Raw genomic sequence first — 17,468 nt, 5'->3', positions numbered from 1 at the left:
ATGATAGGACTTTAGTGTTAGCAGTACCGTGGCACCAATAACAACAATATCAACAGCAGTGCCACTGAATATGGTACATTCTGGTGTGTTTAAGTCCTACTAATACTAATATTAGCTAATACTAATATTATTTCTCATGGAAAAAAAAAAACAAACAAACACATGACCAACAAAAATAGCCTTAAATGATTTCTTGTGACTCTTACAGAAGACCTGTCCCTAGACAACTTGACCTGATCCTATATTTAGGTCTTAAGTGCCCTGTATGTAGATCAGTGTGTCTTGTGATGACTCTTCTGTTTTGGGCTTCTGTAAGTCGGGCAGTCATCTTCTTCACCCTTGCGGTGCTGGGAGTCTATGAGTGGCTTGGCCTCAAGAGCGGCAGCAATTATGAGATCAGTGTTTGTCTTGTGATGGCTCTTTGTGCTTCTGTGAAACGGGCAGTCATCTTTACACTAGCGGCTAATTTGAGCCGGTCTCTTAAGAGGGGTCAGCCCAGTCGTCTGTCTCAATTTACCATTACCGTACAGCAGTATACATTGAACAACACTTAGCCTGACTGGCTAAGAAAAGCTGACACGAACACAATTAGACATACCTCGAGAGCTCCACTAATACACACACCGTCTCTCTCACATACAGAGCTAGGATAGTAGTGTCACATTCAATGGACGGTCAGAGACAGATAGATGATAACACTGTGTAGCTTCTGAGAGGCTATTCCTAGGATTTCCATGTGGAGATATTTTCCCACAATGCACTGCTGGGGCTCCACCGGTCATCTCTGGGAAGCTGTGTGAGAGTGATGGGACACTGTTGTTGTGAGCCTTTGACCCGTCACGAGTCCTCTCAACACCTTTGCTGACAACTAGGTGAACCTTTTTCCTGGTTCCCCCTCCCTGCGTCTCCAGTTGACTCCTCCGCTGACTCAACAGCAGTTATGTCATTCTAAGTTCGTTATGTGAAGTCTTTGCCATTGAGGGGCATTTATGAAGTACCCAATGTAAGCTTGGAGGCAAAGCAGCAACATCCTGCATTCACACAAAAACATGCTTCCCTTTTCAGTTCTGTTCCTGAACCCTCTCATCACCGTGGCTACTGGAACCAGAAGAAGAAGATACGGACAACAGCATAGTCTGCTGGCTGGTCTGCTGACCAGAATGGCACAGTTCTTTGGTGATGCTCATAGGTACTGGACCACTTTGGATGGACAGAGAGAGAGGATGGGATGCTAGGAGGAGATGAAAGAGGGATGAATGGGGGAGGGATGGAAGCAACAAGTGTGTGTATATTGTGTGTGTGTGTGTGTGTGTGTGTGTCTGATAACAGAGCAGGTGGCCACAGTAGACTTAAACCCCCTAAAGCTTTACAGCCAGTTGGCTCATCTCTTCAGGGTTTAGGATTGCCCCTGGTGCCTGACCGACGGCTGTTAAAGAGAGAGAGAGAGAGAGAGAGAGAGAGAGAGAGAGAACGAGAGATAGACGGAAGCTAAGCTAATCTGTCTCAGCCTACCTGAAGCAAGAGATGGCAGATGGCACTGTGTTGCACAAACAAAATCAGGAGGGTGCCTTTTTGGTCAGTCAGCGATTCTGTCTAATTACTTTTGAGTGTGTGTGTGTGTGTGTGTGTGTGTGTGTGTGTGTGTGTGTGTGTTTGTGTGTGTGAGTTTGTTTACGTGTAAAGACACCAAAGGTTAGCTTTGTCTGTTCCATAATTATTTGTCAGCCTGTATTATGCATGCACTTAGTGAAAGGTCAAAAGTGTGTTGTTTACATTACGTGCACAGGTGTGTGTGTGTGTGTGTGTCTATGTATCTATGTGTGTGCACCTTGATGTGTCCAGGTGTTCCTCCATTTGAGTGTGTATTAACGTGCGTGTGTGTTAATCTCCCGTCGTCCTTGTGAGTGCACAGCCAGTTGCTGTAGTCCAGGCTCATCCAGTGCCATTCATGCGCTCAGATGCACAAACAGAATACCAAGACCACACAAAAGCCTATAAGCCTCGAGCGCGGCTGAGGTGCACAGTATGCCAGGAGCTCAGCCACAATCCCCTCGCCCCAGCGGCACAACCTGTTTACACCGGAGAAGGAGAACAAGAAGGGGGCGGGGGCGGGGTAGGCTAACTAAGCTCTCAGGTGTCAACAAAATGACGACACCTCAAATGAACTTCATTACATGACATAATAACCATGGGCAAGGGCACCAAATTAGGTTGACGAAAACAAATGTGCGAGACACAACTATAGACGAATCGGCTATCAACGATGGTTTATATATACACTAAAACTGTTCGCATTTACAGTACATGAAGGACTTATATTAAGTTAAAAGTAGTTCTATTAAAATTGCATTTATTCATTTTCACCCTAATCACACAAGCCACCATTAGCATAATAGCTTCCCAGTCATTATCACCAGAGGTTATTAGGCAGTGGCAGACTAAATGAGAGCAGCCTGCGTTCTGCACCCAGAGAAGAAACCTTACAGTCTCAGAGGCGTTAGGTGCTCCTGGTCTTTTGTGATCGGGTGTGTGTGTGTGTGTGTGACATTGCAACATATTGATTTGCCTTGTTTGGTTTTTAACAGGGACTGTTCTGCTACCATCACTGGACAGACTGAAAGATCAGGTAGCTATAATGTTTGATGCTAATTCGCTTCACTGGACTATCTTTAAGAGGCATTATTTATCACACTCTGTGTTTGTTATTACATATTGAAATAATCACTAAAATGAATCATGGGGTGCACACCAATAAAAACAGCATCAGCATGGAGTATCAGCAAGGAGTCCACCTTGTAGACTTCACTTGGTTTGTTCACATTTGTCACACTTGCCACTTAAGAACCTGACGCATTGAGTAAAGTGTACTGGAAAGGCGCCCTTAAAAATCACGAGGCGCATCATCTGGTGACGTTAAGCCCACTACCAGAGCTGCATATCCTTTGTGCGTAATGAACTAAATGAGCCAGGCAGTCAGTCAGCAGTTGCAACATGTCACGCACGAGCTTGATCACACACACACACACACACATACGCAAACACAAACGCACACACACACACGCAAACACAAACGCACACACACACACACACACACACACACACACACACAGACGCTAATAAATAAGTGTGATGATCCTGCATCTGACTCACTGTCACACAGTGAAGCACAGGATCCTACTTTCCCAACGATCCATTCCAACTGCAAAGAGAACAAACATGACCGAGGAGAGTGGGAAACAAAGAGACCTCTTTCTGTCACTCTTCTCCCTGCCTCAAGTACTCTGTCATTCTCTCTCTCTCTCATGTTCTCTCACACACACACACACACACACACACACACACACACACACACACCCTCATGTAGAGGATTGGCCCTGTGTGCGGACGTCCACAGAGGCTACACACCTTTAGGCGCAGTTGACTTCTCTGGGTCCTGATGCCTTTTATGATCCACACAGAATGAAGCCGAATCAGAACACAATGCACAAACACACACCCTGATGTGCACAAACACACACACTGACTTGCTCAAACACACACCCTGATGTGCACAAACACACACACTGATGTGCACAAACACACACCCTGATGTGCACGAACACACACGCACACACACACAAAAACATACACACTGATGTGCACAAACACACACACTGACTTGCTCAAACACACACCCTGATGTGCACAAACACACACCCTGATGTGCACGAACACACACACACACACACAAACACACAGCCGATGTGCACAAACACACACACTGACTTGCTCAAACACACACACTGATGTGCACAAACACACTGACCTGCTCATCCACCCTGTGAGCCACTATGGTGGCTCCTTCCTCTTGCTCAGCATCACTGAGGGGTCGGATTCGCAAAGCAACCTGGGAAAAAAATATGATTGATTTAATTTAAAATACAAAACATTCAATAAATCTCATCTGTTGTCTCACAAGCCCGTATTACAATTACCAACCAGTAAAACCCCATTACAACTGCTACAAGTTGACTATTCAACCGCCGATGTCCTAGAGCGAAAGTGTGAAAATATAATCATATCTATCACATGTGTTGGGAGCGTTACTTGTAAAATGTATTCCACTACAGATTACAGATTATATATCCTGAAATGTGTAACATATTCCATTAGATTACTCAAGGTGAGTAACGTATTCTAAATATTTAGGATTACATCGGCATTGTTAACATTTTATTAGCTGTGGATGAAACAGTCAGTTTCGGACGGTTGTAACACCAACCCCACACCTCCCACCAACAACAACAACCCACAACCCCCCTTTGCAGTAGGAATAGATAGATTGATAAATAGTTAATATTAGTATTTTCCAATTATAAAAGGCCTATGTGCCCATGAAACATTATTAACATAATTTGTGTCAAAAAACCTACAACAGCAATGTTTTGTCTAGACATAAATCACTACCAAAACTAACAATGCCAAAATAACCAATACACTGATTTTGTTTTTGTTTTTTAAAGAACAACGTTACCATCACGTATCAGAAAGAGGAGTTACATGCCTTTCTGTAAGACACAGTGTCAAGAAACCTGGACCCACCACTGGCCTAAAACATGTTGCCTGGATATACAGGCCTACAACATGATGAAAATGATCTTACATTCCCAACACAAACTTGAGATGTTTTGTTTAGGCTATTATTATTAGAAAGAGAGAGGTTGCAACTGAGAGATGCGCCTGAACAGCTTTCGCACAATGTAGGCTGACTTCTAACCTAACTAATCAGACTTTATTTAATTGGTTTGGCAGGAAATAATGCAGCAAATAAAAAGGTCAAGGACGCCATTCACTCTAATGTGATAGGTGCGCCTGCTTTCTAGTGATTAAACTAGGAGGACATTATGACATGGACTCTCAAAGCGTGTTTTCTGAGACAGGCCTATTGGTGTATTTTGAAATGTGGCGTGAAATATGTTTTTCCAAGTTTCTCATTTTCGGTTAAATTATCCACCCCTTCTCCTTTTACAGAACTCCTCCGATGTATGTTCTGATTCTTAATGTCGGCGCATTTTCAATGGTTTCAATGCTTCGTAGCTCAGTTTGGCAAAAATGACACACACTGGCTTTGGAGGAAAGCCGTCACTGAAAATAAAATAAGATGGATCGTAATTACGAGTAAACGGGCGATGCTCTTTTACTGTGGTTCTTTGTTGAAATTTGTATAGCTTCTGTTTCCTTAAAAAGGCACCCACACTTTTTTGCTTTGAACATGCCATACCAATAACTCAAGTAGCAGGGGAAAAAATGACATAAAGCAAGAAGTTCAGTGAAAGGTGCGGGGACATGGCAAGTGACAGACGCGCCGAGTATTGACTGTGGCAGTGGCAGGGTTCTGCAGATCGGCAGTTTCCTCATCTTGAACCGGCGTAGGTTTGAGAAACGCTGAGAAACGCTTGTTTAAGGGAATATTTGAATTTGAGAGCGCCTACACGTGACGATATAAAAAGTAGTCCTTCGAGTGATCAATATAACTGTATACTGATTACCACATTTAAGTATAAAGTAACAATTAAGTTTTCTGCATTTATCTGGAATGTTGTCTATTTCAACTGAATAGAACATTTCCAAGGTTCAAGGTCGTGAAAATGCACCAATTTAATATAACACTGTTCTCTCTCTCTGAAATGTATGTGTGTGTGCGTGTTTGAAAAGACACAATGCTTTGGTGGTTACTTTGAATAAGCAACCCTGGATATCTACTTTCTGCCCTATATAGGCTACATAGTGGGTAGTTATACATTAGGTTATACAGTAGGTCTAATAAAAGACGACTTGTTGCCCAATGGTCTTTAAATGGGACAAGACCAAGTATTGTCTTTCATTGTTCTTGTGCCAAGGTGCCAGCTCGACCAACAATAAAATGATGTGCAAGCATAACGCTCAAGCCATAAGATACGTGCCTGAGGTATCAACAACCCAAGAACAGGTGCCTAATACGGTGGCGGTGTGAGATAGTATCTTAAAACAAGAGATCATGTTATTATCTCCAGAGAAATTGACACAGCCGTATAGATTATATTCAGTGTCTGGTATAGGCTGTGCGATGACAGAGACTTGTCTACTGTAGGCCTAAATTAGGGGACAGGCAACTGAAACTGACCACGTGAATTATTCAGATCTGGGCCAGGAGAGCACAGATCACCGAGCAAGGAGATCTAGCCCGTTTTAGAGGAAATTTTCTGACCAGAAAGACGATAAAAAACATTAGACTACATTAGGCATTATAACCTTTTAACATTAGACTACGAGAAAATTGGTTATCCTACTCACAGTTAGTTGTTGGTCCTTTGATTCAGAAGTGTCCTTCATGACTTCTTCCTGAAGCGCGTCTCTCTCGCAGAACACGAATGTCTATTCTAAATCAGGCACACATCAAACATTTTGTGCAATACCACGTCTACATTAAATACAATAAACAAAATACCCTTACAGTAGCGTAACTTAGCCTATTTGATGTCTACATTCGTTTGCCGGAGCAGTTGACCAGTCTTCTGTAGGTATAAACAACAAAATGCAGCGCAATCATTTAGAATCGCTCGCAACTTAAATGCTCATCTCCGTGTCAAGTCCTCCGATATTATGTACTATGAAACAAGCCTAGGAACGACAGACAACGTGGAAAAAAGCCGTCAGCGCGGTTTTCTCTCAACCTTTACTCTCCATTTCATCTACCGACTCCTGTGTTGTTCCTGGATCCCCTTAGAGATCAGTAGTGAAGTGTACACAGGGGCATTCTTCGCAGGCTCATATACTCGTCATTAAATGCGGACTGATGCGCTCGTAGTCCACCCGCTTCGTTGCCCAGTAAGAGACTCTGCCACGACACCTATCGATCACTTTGTAGAACACATCAACATACGTTCACTTCGTGCGCAAGTTATGGGAGAGAAAAAAACCCGCGAGATGTACTCTCACTTAGTATGCTGATTTATTACCACAATTTATTTTATTTAATCTGTGTAATAGTAGCATTAGTTAATATTGAATACAATATTATAGTTAGCCTATTAAGCGCAGTTATGTGTTTAACAACGGTTGTTATGTTGTTTTGTTTCAATTTCTGCACATATCTAAAAAAATAAGATTGAAATTATGACAGAATGTCTGTAGCCTACTGCATTGCTGTTTGGTACAGAACATTTTGCTCACAAACTGCCACAATCCCACACGTCTAATTTTTTTTAAAATAGCAAAAAATATATCTTTAATCAAGGAAAGCAGCAGTCAATGCACGAATCATGCTTTGTGTCATTCTTTAGTCTACAACATCTTCTGTTGTGCATAGGCACTCCTGTCTGTTTCCTCTCACTCTTTATTCAAAACACATCATGTGGCATTTCAATATGACAATACATTGCTGTCCATCCCCTGCTTCAGATTCCCTTTTCATTCGAAGTAATCTTCTTCCTGGAATAAGAAAAAAAGACAAAAGAAAATGGCACATCAATTCTCACCCTGACTGAGTAAATGCATCAGCCTCAGCCTATAATTTCCTTCAATGTGCCAATTACTCAAACAGCCCCACAATTTCAAACCAATTTGCATGATGAACTTGGTGAAGAGCCCTTTCACTAAACACAAGCTTGGGAAAATTATAATGTACCATTCACAGCTAAAATGCAATTTTTCTGTTATAAAACGAAAGGCATGACTCAACAAATGTGAACTGTGACAGCTTAAGAGACTAGCAATGTGCTGGGGCTTGTGTTGCACTAATGATGCCGTGGGGCAAATCTCCTGACGTAGCTGCATTCAGACATTAAACTGTTTAACGTACACAATGCATTCATGCTCAGGCACCAGCTCCTGCGGCTATATATAGACACCAGGCCCCCTTATCTTCGCTGGCCAGTGGACCAAGACGAGCTCTAATCTCGGCTGGTGCAGCAACAAGGTGTAGTTACATCTGGCAGGAAACTAATGGAGCAGACGGAGTGGAGAAAACAACCTCCATCAAGCATTAGCCCAACGCCTGAGCAGTAATGAATGCTTGTTCCTGGGTGACCATCAACCAAGTGGGTGCGCAAATTCAATGGATGGGAACTGGTGTTATCAAGGGTTATGTAGCATGTTCAGGTCACAGAGTGACACACAGAGGAGAAAAGGCCTTCTGTACCACTCCTGAAAGACAGGGTTCCTTGATAGAATTTCAAGTTTTCACAAAGAACCTTTCAGCAATCAGCATTCTGGCAAAGAAACCTCGGAGTCTCACAACCCTTTGATTGGCAGGAAAGATTTCATGCAAGTTATTTTGAATTGGTAATGCAGACAAATGTTCTTGTTGCTCCCACCTCTTCTTTGTCCAATTGTTCTTCTTCCTCTTTCTCTTTCTTCTTCTGCTCGGCCCCCACCATTTCGAAGAACTCTTTCTCGGAGCGGGCCAGCATTTCTTCGGCGCTCTCCTCCCCGTCCATGTTCCCATCATCCTCCTTGCTCTGCTCAGAGCGGCTGCGGTCCTTCAGCCTCATCTCACGGTGCCGCGCCTCCAGGATCTTCTCTCGCTTGGTCTCCCGCTCAAACATCTGGCCAGGGACACAGAAGAGCATCAGGACGTCAGGACAAAGACACACACTGAAGTGGACATTAACAACCACACAGATAATCTTTAAACCATCAATTCATTCCATAACACAATACGACGGCCATTTTGATTGTGGACAGCCTCCACTGCTGATGCTTTTTTGTCAACTAGAGTTACCCTTGGTACTCCAGAACCTTCATCGACTTTAGTTGACAACAGCATTGAGTGGGGTAAAGACACACACACACAGTAGACGACCCAAAAGCCAGGAGGGATTGCGGACAGGACTCTGGCTAGCCTCAGATAAGAGGAGCTTCATTTTGTGGTTAATGATCATATCAAACATGGCCAGACGCTCTTAAACGAATCGTTGGCCTAGATATCTTTCGGTCTCTCCAGTGGATGGTATGGATTTGATGATAAGACTGCATCACTAATTGCACCATACATTATATAATCAGCTTTAGTTTACTCTAGCTTTACACTTGGCTTTGCATTGTTTTATGTGCTTTTTAATGCTGAATGCTCACCCATCAGTGATAATCACACTGCATCTTTGCGTATGGTCTTTTATTTTCTATGTGCATTCTGATTCAGCTCTTCTGACAACTCTCACCAGCACACAATTACACTGATGGTCAAATAGCCATTTGACTAAGCAATGATCCTAACCATTGCACTAGCCATACCTCGTCCTACAAGTAACAGATACCCACACATGACCCCCCCGTCCCCACTAGCATGGCTTTACATCTGAACCTGCAACCACATTACTATTACTACAACACCGGCTATGTGGCTATGTGGCCATGTGCTGTTACTGCTGAGGGGTGCTGAGAGAGTGTGGGTCGTAGTGCATTCTCACCGCGGTGGCCAGGGCCTTCTCGTTCCTCTGGAGGGTGCAGAGGCCAGAGGAGATCTCCAGCAGCGTGGCGGTGCCCAGCTGGGAGCCGCAGGCTATGAAGCGCCCGTTGTCTTGGACCTGCATGCTGTACAGAGCCTCGTCACACACCTGCCGACCAACACACACACACACACACACACACACACACACACACACACACACACACACACACACACGCATGTACACTTTGTGCAAGCACAATTATAAGTACATAGACACATATAAACACAGTTATAAGGACATACATACATACACACACACACATACACACACTTATCCATGCAGAGATATACTCACATAGACTCAAACTCACACATACACCCACACTTATTTCTACAAGACATCAATGAAATTCATTGTTGTAGTGCAATGGTTTACTCCTGGGTTTTAACACTACCAGATTTTGAATTTCACATAGGAGCTTAGTCATCCATTTAAAAATCTGCAGAATTAAAGAGACATTTGCAAAACAGTTATCAAAGGCATTGGAGATTGAAAGAGTCCGGAACATCCCTAGGGGGGAAGAGGCAGCCATGTTGGGTTTAGGGCCACACGTACCTTGAGGGTGAGAGTGGGGTCATTCTGCTTGAACAGGAAGTCCCACACGTCTAGCGTCCCGTCCATTTTGATGGTGAAGAAGACAGACGGACGCATGGGACTCCAGCAGCCGTCCAGCAGGTTGGCTGAGTGATACCTGCAGGGGGGAGAGGACATTCAGCCAGGCAGGCTAAGTGGACTCACTAGTCTTTCACTAAAGGATGCTGACTGCTTTCTTCGTCTCTGACAATGTCTTTTGATAAAATATGCTTTTAAAAGAGGTCATATTTGTGTCAACTGGCAAGTTATTAGGCTTAATAGATTAAAAAAAGATGCTCTTATGATCCAATAGCAAGTCTAGGTTGGCCTCTTTACCTTCATATGACCCTGTAACTGTTTCTACTCAGACATTTCTATCATGATACTAAGAGAGAAAAAAAACCCTGCTCTCTCGTCATCAGTGACGTTGGCAGACATTATTGTTCACACTTCCATTTCTGGGTCATGTTATAATGAAGAGAAAGCGGTCTATTGGATTCAACACCCTCTACATGAACTTCCACAAGGACTTGACTTCCACATTTACAGAGACTGTAAATACACACAGAAAGAGTCTGACAGTCTGTGACAGAGTTAACTCAGTAGCAATGAGATGGTGCTCTTAGAAAAAAGGCTCTTTATCACTTCATTCACAGGGAAGCAGCTCACAGCTGAATGCAAATAATACTGAGAGCATTTTCTTTGCTTTCATACTCTGCTACTTAGCTTTCCAGTAAATCTGCTAAATGTACCGACCATCTTCCCTTCTTTTTTTTTAACACTGAGTGACGTTGCTAGGCCTAACTTTTATGGTCAGGCACAGATGCTTACTTGGTCCACATGATGGAGGACTCCTTGATGTCCTCGGACCAGATCCGTGCGGTCCAGTCGGCCACAGTCAGGAAGTTCTTAGGGAAAAATGGGTTCCTCTGCAGGGCGTAGATGGGGCCATGATGGCCGCTGTAGGTGCACACGATCTTCTCGGCGGGCGTCTTGGCCTTGCGGTTGCACGACACCACCAGACCCTGCTCCGTCCCCACCATGAACTTGGTTGGCTGAACAAGGAGAGGGTGACTAACCAGAATCAGTGATTTTACTCTGGTCATAGAGCCAAAATGATCACGTTCAACTTAACACTCATACTGTAATGGGTAAGTAACTCTTTGACTGACTATTTAAAAGGCTGCATGGAGTAGTGGATGGAAATAACTGTCAGTATGTAGAAACTGGTGCTGTATGTTACATGCTGTGTAAATTAAGCGTGTGTTTGTCTGTGTGAACAAGTACTGTAATTTCCCGACTATTAACCGCGGTTTATACATTGATTTTGTAAACTTGGTGAAGCCCTGTTAATACTCAGGTGCAGCCTATACACAGGTATGCATGTTTTAACATTACCCCATCCATATCACACTGCTTGTCTACATGAAAACACTTTTTATGCTAGGTCACACAGACACGGAACATGGACATCACTACAAGCTACCCATAAACTTGGGTTGATAATGGAGAAAATATGTACAAGGTTTTTATAGACAGAAATTCCATACTGTTTGAATATCAGAAAACACAACGCCAGCCTTTGTTTGGTAAACCGAGGTTGAGAGTGTTGTCTGGAGATTGATTTTGAACTGGGAGATATTAAAGTTGAGTCTAAACTGTTTCCATCATTTCATTCCCTTTTACCTTGCTCTTGCCCAAATAGTCAGCAACAGGATGACGTCACATTAAAAAAAAGGGTAGTTAATACCCGGGTGCGGTTAATACATGGGTTTGTTTTTAAAAAATAACATAAAATCCTGTCACTGTACTGTTGTGCAGTTAATAGTTGTGAAATGACGGTGTGTGTGTGTTGTGTCAATGTGCTCCTCTGTGTATATAGTCTAATGTCTCCTACCATGGTGGTCTCAAACTCAAGAGAGATGGCCCCTAAAGCGTTCTCAAGGTTGCCTTTTTTGCTGGGGTCCAGGACCAGACGTTCTGTCGGCTCAGAAAACTTACGGATATCCCACCACAGGACCTGGGAAACGCAGAACAGAGAGTGTCACGGAGAGAGAGTGAGATACGGAGAGAAGACAGAGTAAAGAACCGAGACTACACACAGGAATAATGAGAATGTAATATCATGAAAGACATCAAATGAGAAATTAAATGAAAAAAGTATTAAAACATGGCTACCTCAGGCCTACCCCTTGACTAGCTGTGTGTTCTCATCTACAATTAATTCATCTCCCAAAGGAAGGTCAATCTGTTCTCTTCCTATCTGTGTGTGCAGTGGAGTGGTGTGGGGATGCGGGGAGTTCCACCTGCTCACCTGGCCATCTGTGGAGGCAGAGAAGGCGTCTGTGCCCGTCTTTGACTGCAGCCAGATGACTTTGTAGACGGGGTCCCTGTGGCTGTGCTCCATGGTGGACATCTCCACAGGCTGGCTGCCCTTGCGCGTGTCCCAGTAGGCTAAGCAAGGACAGGCCACGGCAAATCATCAAGCACACACACACGCAAGCAGAAGTAACTATGACAGTACACAATATGCACACAGAGGCACGTACACACACACACACACACACACACACACACACACACACACACACACACACACACACACACACACACACACACACACACGTACACGCACAAATGTTTGCAGTGTACACATTTCCAAAAAAAAGATCAAACTAACACACACGCACACACAGAGACCCATGCACGTACACACACACACACACACACTATCAACAGGCACACAGCTGAACACATGAATATGTCCATTTTATAACAAGCAATCCTAACCTCAGGCCTTGAACGGCCTTACGTAACCCACTCCATTAAAATATATAAAAATAAATAAATAAAACTCTAGGCACAGGGAGAGGGAGAGACTGGGAGACACAGGGCTTTTATTCTTTTTCCAGACTGCACGCTGAAAAGGATAACCGAGACGACCTTCTGGGCAAACGGTGCAAATCTAATGGCTCAATGGTGACTCATTATAGTCAAGCGGATGAAACAGGCTTTAGGGCCATGAGTTCATTTGAGAGCATGGCTTTTGCAAGGCCTTTGAGCTGCTCTATGAGACACAGAGGAAACAGGCTCAATCTCAGCCGTCGGCCAATCTGTGTCTCTGAATATCAAGGCATTAGTCACTCACAGTCGCACAGTAAAAGCTATTTGTGTGATGGAAGTTTGGTAGTCTTGATTAAGGTGGGCTGTTGAGTACTCACCGAGCTGGCCGTTGTAACTTCCTCCGATGAGGATGTGGGAGTCCTTGGGGTTGTACTCCAGACAGACAAGAGGAGACACTGGCTTTAGAGTCATCTCAGGCTTATTGGGGTTCTCTGAGGGAAATAAGCAACAAACTAAGCTATGGACTCTCAATATGAGTTCTCACAGGAGTTCAAAGCCTCACAGCAGTCTAGGCCAGGCCTATCATTCCGAAGTGGACATTTGGATGAAACATTAAATAAGTAAATGGATGGATGGGTTGATAGATAGATAGATAGATAGATAGATAGATAGATAGATAGATAGATACGTAGATAGATAGATAGATAGATAGATAGATACAGTGGGGAAAATAAGTATTTGAACCCCTGCCGATTTCGCAAGTTTGGCCACTTGCAAAGAAATGTGTGATCTATAATTGTAATAGTAGGTGTATTTTAACAGTGAGAAACAGAATATCAACAAAAAAATCCAGAAAACTGCATTTTATAACATTTATGACTTTATTTGCATTTGATGCAGAAAATAAGTATTTGAACCCCTAGCAAAACATGACTTAGTACTTGGTGGAATAACCCTTGTTGGCAAGCACAGACGTCAGACTTTTCTTGTAGTTGGTCACCAGGTTTACACACATCTCAGGAGGGATTTTGGTCCACTCCTCTTTGCAGATCCTCTCCAAATCCTTAAGGTTGCGTTTTCAATGGGAGGGAATGAGGGAATGAGGTTCAAGCCCAAAATTCCACGTTACATGGCCCCATCCATAGTCCCCTCGTTGCAGTGGAGTCGTCCTGTACCCTTGGCAGAGAAACAGCCCCAAAGCATAATGTTTCCACCTCCATGCTTGACGGTGGGGATGGTGTTCTTGGGGTCATATTCAGCATTCTTCCCCATCCAAACGCGGCAAGCCGAGTTGATGCCAAAGAGCTTGATTTTGGTCTCATCTGACCACATCCTGTCTCCCAATCCTCCTTAGAATCATTCAAGTGTTCATTGGCAAACTTCAGATAGCCCTGTACATGTGCTTCCTTGAGCAGGGGGACCTTGCGAGTGCTGCAGTACTTTAAACCATTACGGCGTAGTGTGTGTAGTTGGTTTTCTTGGTGACTGTGGTCCCAGCTGCCTTGAGATCATTCACAAGGTCCCCCTGTGTAGTTCTGGGGTTATTCTGCACCTTTCGGATGATCACCGATACCACACGAGGGGATATCTTGCATGGAGCCCCAGACCTAGAGCGATTGACAGTTGTTTGGTGTTGCTTCCATTTACGAATAATCGCACCAATAGTTGTCTGCTTCTCACCAAGCTGCTTGCCGATGGTTTTGTAACACATTCCAGCCTTGTGCAGGTCTACAATCTTATCTCTGACGTCCTTGGTCAACTCTTTGGTCTTGCCCATGGTGGTGAGGTTGAAGTATGATTCTTTGGACAGGTTTTTTTTATACACGTCACCAGTTGAGATCAGGTGTACCTTGTTAAGCCTAATGAGGACTAATCTGTGTGCTTCTTGGGCACATAACTGGTCATTGGGAGCCAGAATTATTGCTGTTTGCTTGGGGGTTCAAATACTTATTTTCTGCATCAAATACAAATAAAGTCATAAATGTTATAAAATGCAGTTTTCTGGATTTGTTTGTTGATATTCTATTTCTCACTGTTAAAATACACCTACCATTACAATTATAGATCACACATTTCTTTGCAAGTGACCAAACTTGCGAAATCGGCAGGGGTTCAAATACTTATTTTCCCCACTGTAGATAGATATACTTAGACAGACAGATGCACAAAACTAGAGGCTACCTACCGATGTCCCATATGTAGGAGTCATAGTTCATGTCCTGGGTAGTCCTCTGGAACTCCAGGGAGGAGTAGGCCACAGCCAGCTTGCGGTTTCTATCCGGGTGCCAGGAGAGACTGGTGGCCGTGCGCTTCACCGGGTTGGGGTCTCTGTGGGACAGAGCAGCAATGAGATCTCAAATGTTGCATTACCATGGCATGCTGAAACTCTTCAACATGAGATATTTATTACACTGCGGCTGCTTGTTTTAAATCTTTGCTACATTGTAGTTCAATATTCATGATGACAATGAAATGTTTATGGGCTTTTGCATTTTTCAGTGTTTATGAGGAGGGAGAGTAACAGCTTAAGGCAACTACACAGCCTACAGGCAATAGAAAGACAAAACTCAATATTGAGCATTAAATAACAACAACCCACACACACAAACACATGGATGTGCCACTACTGTCACACTGCACCTGAAGACATTGATGGTTTTGGCCGAGGGCTGCTCCTCTGCCTCCTCCACCACCTCCTCTCCATCAAAGTACTCCTCGTAGATGTCGATGGCATTGTTCTGCTTGATGCAGTGCTCCATGAGCTGTGGTGAGGAGGAACACAGGTCTGTCATGGAGAGGGAGCTGCAATGACTTTCTCCATTTCCACCGTAATATATGTCATTTTTTATTGAAATGTAGTCTAACATGGTTTTGATTTGGTGTTACTGTACGGAGACCCATTATTGCGTTGGATGAACGGAATCATAGTGTATCATATCATATTACCAAATATTGACGTGCTGCCTTAAGTCAACTTTGTACTGTATTTTGGGCAAACTTGTCATTGCATCATGCAATAAGGCAATTACATACATTACCAATCTATACATGGGCCTCATGTTGATCACAGAAAACATTAAACTGCAGAAAAGCCAATAACACACTCACACACACAACGTGTAATTCTAGGATTTCTCTGATATAAACCCTCTTTAAAAAACATGTTACACCCTGAGTCATAGCCTGCACACACTAATGTGGAGGGGTGGAAGCACTCACACTGCCCAGGTGCATGATGGTATTGATGTAGTTCTCGTCCTTCTCCACTTTCTTGCGGAAGCGAATGGTCTGCTCCATCTCCTGGGGGTTGACATCCTTCGGCCAGCCACCCTCCGCATGGTTAATTCCTCGTGTCTCATGCTCAAAGCGCTCCGTGTTCACCTGGTGGAGAACGGATTTTCACATCACAGCATCACTCTATGCTGTAGTTAGACAGACTTAGTAGGACGAATTGAATTATGCCATGACCAAATAAGTCATGATCTCCTTTATAAGAGCATAATGAAGTAATGTGTTCATTCTCACAACTCTAGGGATTTATACTGTACGTTTTGGCAATGTCCGTCAACTTTATAAAAACAAACATCAATAACAATTGCCCACTGAATTTTGGAATTCAACACTGAGACTGAATGATAACACATACACTTTGGCTATTCAGATAGTTCTGTAAAAGGAATTGGGCTTTTGGACACTGTCACGAAACATGCTCTCATGTTCGGGCATATTCACAGTACAACTACGTTGTAACATCATCATTCAAAATTAGTTTTCTTGAGAATGTTTTACGCGACTAGGAGCTAGTACATTGCAATTCTCTTTTCATTCAGTAGATGGAGATAATGTCACTCTAACAAGAGATGACTAACCTCATGTTCTGACATCTCTTGCGTGCATTGTGTTGGCACATCACATGGATCTCTTTCTACAAAGTTAGCAGCTAGAGAGGGGTCGGGAAGGATGTCCACATGCAGCTCGGCTGGCCGGTCCGAGAAATTGCATTGTCGGCCAAACTCGCTGCGCTTCTTTGTGTACACATACACAATCTCCATTGTGAATGCTGTGGAAGCAAAATGTATTGTGCATTTGTAGGTGTTGTGGAAATGTTGACAGTAAACAATGACCGATAGTTAACGTTAACTGGGTATATCTAGTTTATTGCCAAGCTGACATTGGCTAACAGCAGGCAGTTAGCCAAACCAGTTAGCTTTATAGCTAGCTAGCTATCGATACATAGGTTAGGCTTTGGTCAACTGTACAGTACTATACTTGAATTCTCAAGACAAACAATAGATTAAGCTGTTCTAATAATCACATTATTCTTACCTTCCCCTTGGGGATGAATGCCTAATTATGAAGGTGTGAATTATTATCTCTCCCGTGTTTGAGATTTCCTGTTCTACGAAGAACTGAAATCTGTCAGTAAGTTTATGGTATCCTAGCAACATCACCCGCCTACTTTTCCACCTTCCCTTTCTACTTTGTCACCCAGAGCTGTTGCAAAGGTGTTTGGCTGTTGAGAACTTTAAAGTGGATACAATTTAAAAACAAAGAAGTGAATGTGAGGGTTCATTTTATCAC

The 17,468-nt window shown here is 43.4% G+C and overlaps 2 protein-coding genes across 2 annotated transcripts in view; both read right to left on the bottom strand.

Annotated features, from left to right (window-relative positions):
* kif19 (kinesin family member 19) overlaps positions 1-6,911 on the bottom strand; it is a 43,382-nt gene extending 36,471 nt beyond the window's left edge. The window contains exons 1-2 of the mRNA XM_031561532.2: positions 6,313-6,911; positions 3,806-3,886 (exon numbers count right to left, since the gene is read on the bottom strand). Coding sequence (XP_031417392.1) covers positions 3,806-3,886; positions 6,313-6,351 — 120 coding nt within the window. The 5' untranslated portion in view covers positions 6,352-6,911. The remainder of the gene's footprint in view (positions 1-3,805; positions 3,887-6,312) is intronic.
* Positions 6,912-7,217: 306 nt separating this feature from the next.
* Positions 7,218-17,425, bottom strand: dnai2b (dynein, axonemal, intermediate chain 2b). Its single transcript, XM_012820006.3, has 13 exons — positions 17,214-17,425; positions 16,757-16,947; positions 16,107-16,268; positions 15,528-15,649; positions 15,073-15,215; positions 13,265-13,378; positions 12,358-12,497; positions 11,941-12,063; positions 10,875-11,098; positions 10,026-10,161; positions 9,429-9,575; positions 8,334-8,564; positions 7,218-7,449 (listed from the first exon to the last, which is right to left on the bottom strand). The coding sequence occupies exons 2-13, from the start codon at positions 16,937-16,939 to the stop codon at positions 7,429-7,431; spliced, it is 1,746 nt and encodes a 581-aa protein (XP_012675460.1). The 5' UTR covers positions 16,940-16,947; positions 17,214-17,425; the 3' UTR covers positions 7,218-7,428.
* Positions 17,426-17,468: the final 43 nt, after the last annotated feature.

Source organism: Clupea harengus, chromosome 23 (assembly GCF_900700415.2).
Source record: "Clupea harengus chromosome 23, Ch_v2.0.2, whole genome shotgun sequence".
NCBI lineage: Eukaryota > Metazoa > Chordata > Actinopteri > Clupeiformes > Clupeidae > Clupea > Clupea harengus.
The sequence above is the reverse complement of the archived record's forward strand: the minus strand, read 5'-3'. Positions and strand labels throughout refer to the sequence as shown.

Coding starts and splice junctions, on each gene's coding strand:
- dnai2b (XM_012820006.3), bottom strand. CDS start 16,939: ATGGAGATTGTGTATGTGTACACAAAGAAGCGCAGCGAGTTTGGCCGA. Junction 15,650..16,106: donor CCATCATGCACCTGGGCAGT/GTGAGTGCTTCC, acceptor TCCTCACCACAG/CTCATGGAGCACTGCATCAA. Junction 9,576..10,025: donor ACCCCACTCTCACCCTCAAG/GTACGTGTGGCC, acceptor GTTGGTCGGCAG/GTGTGTGACGAGGCTCTGTA.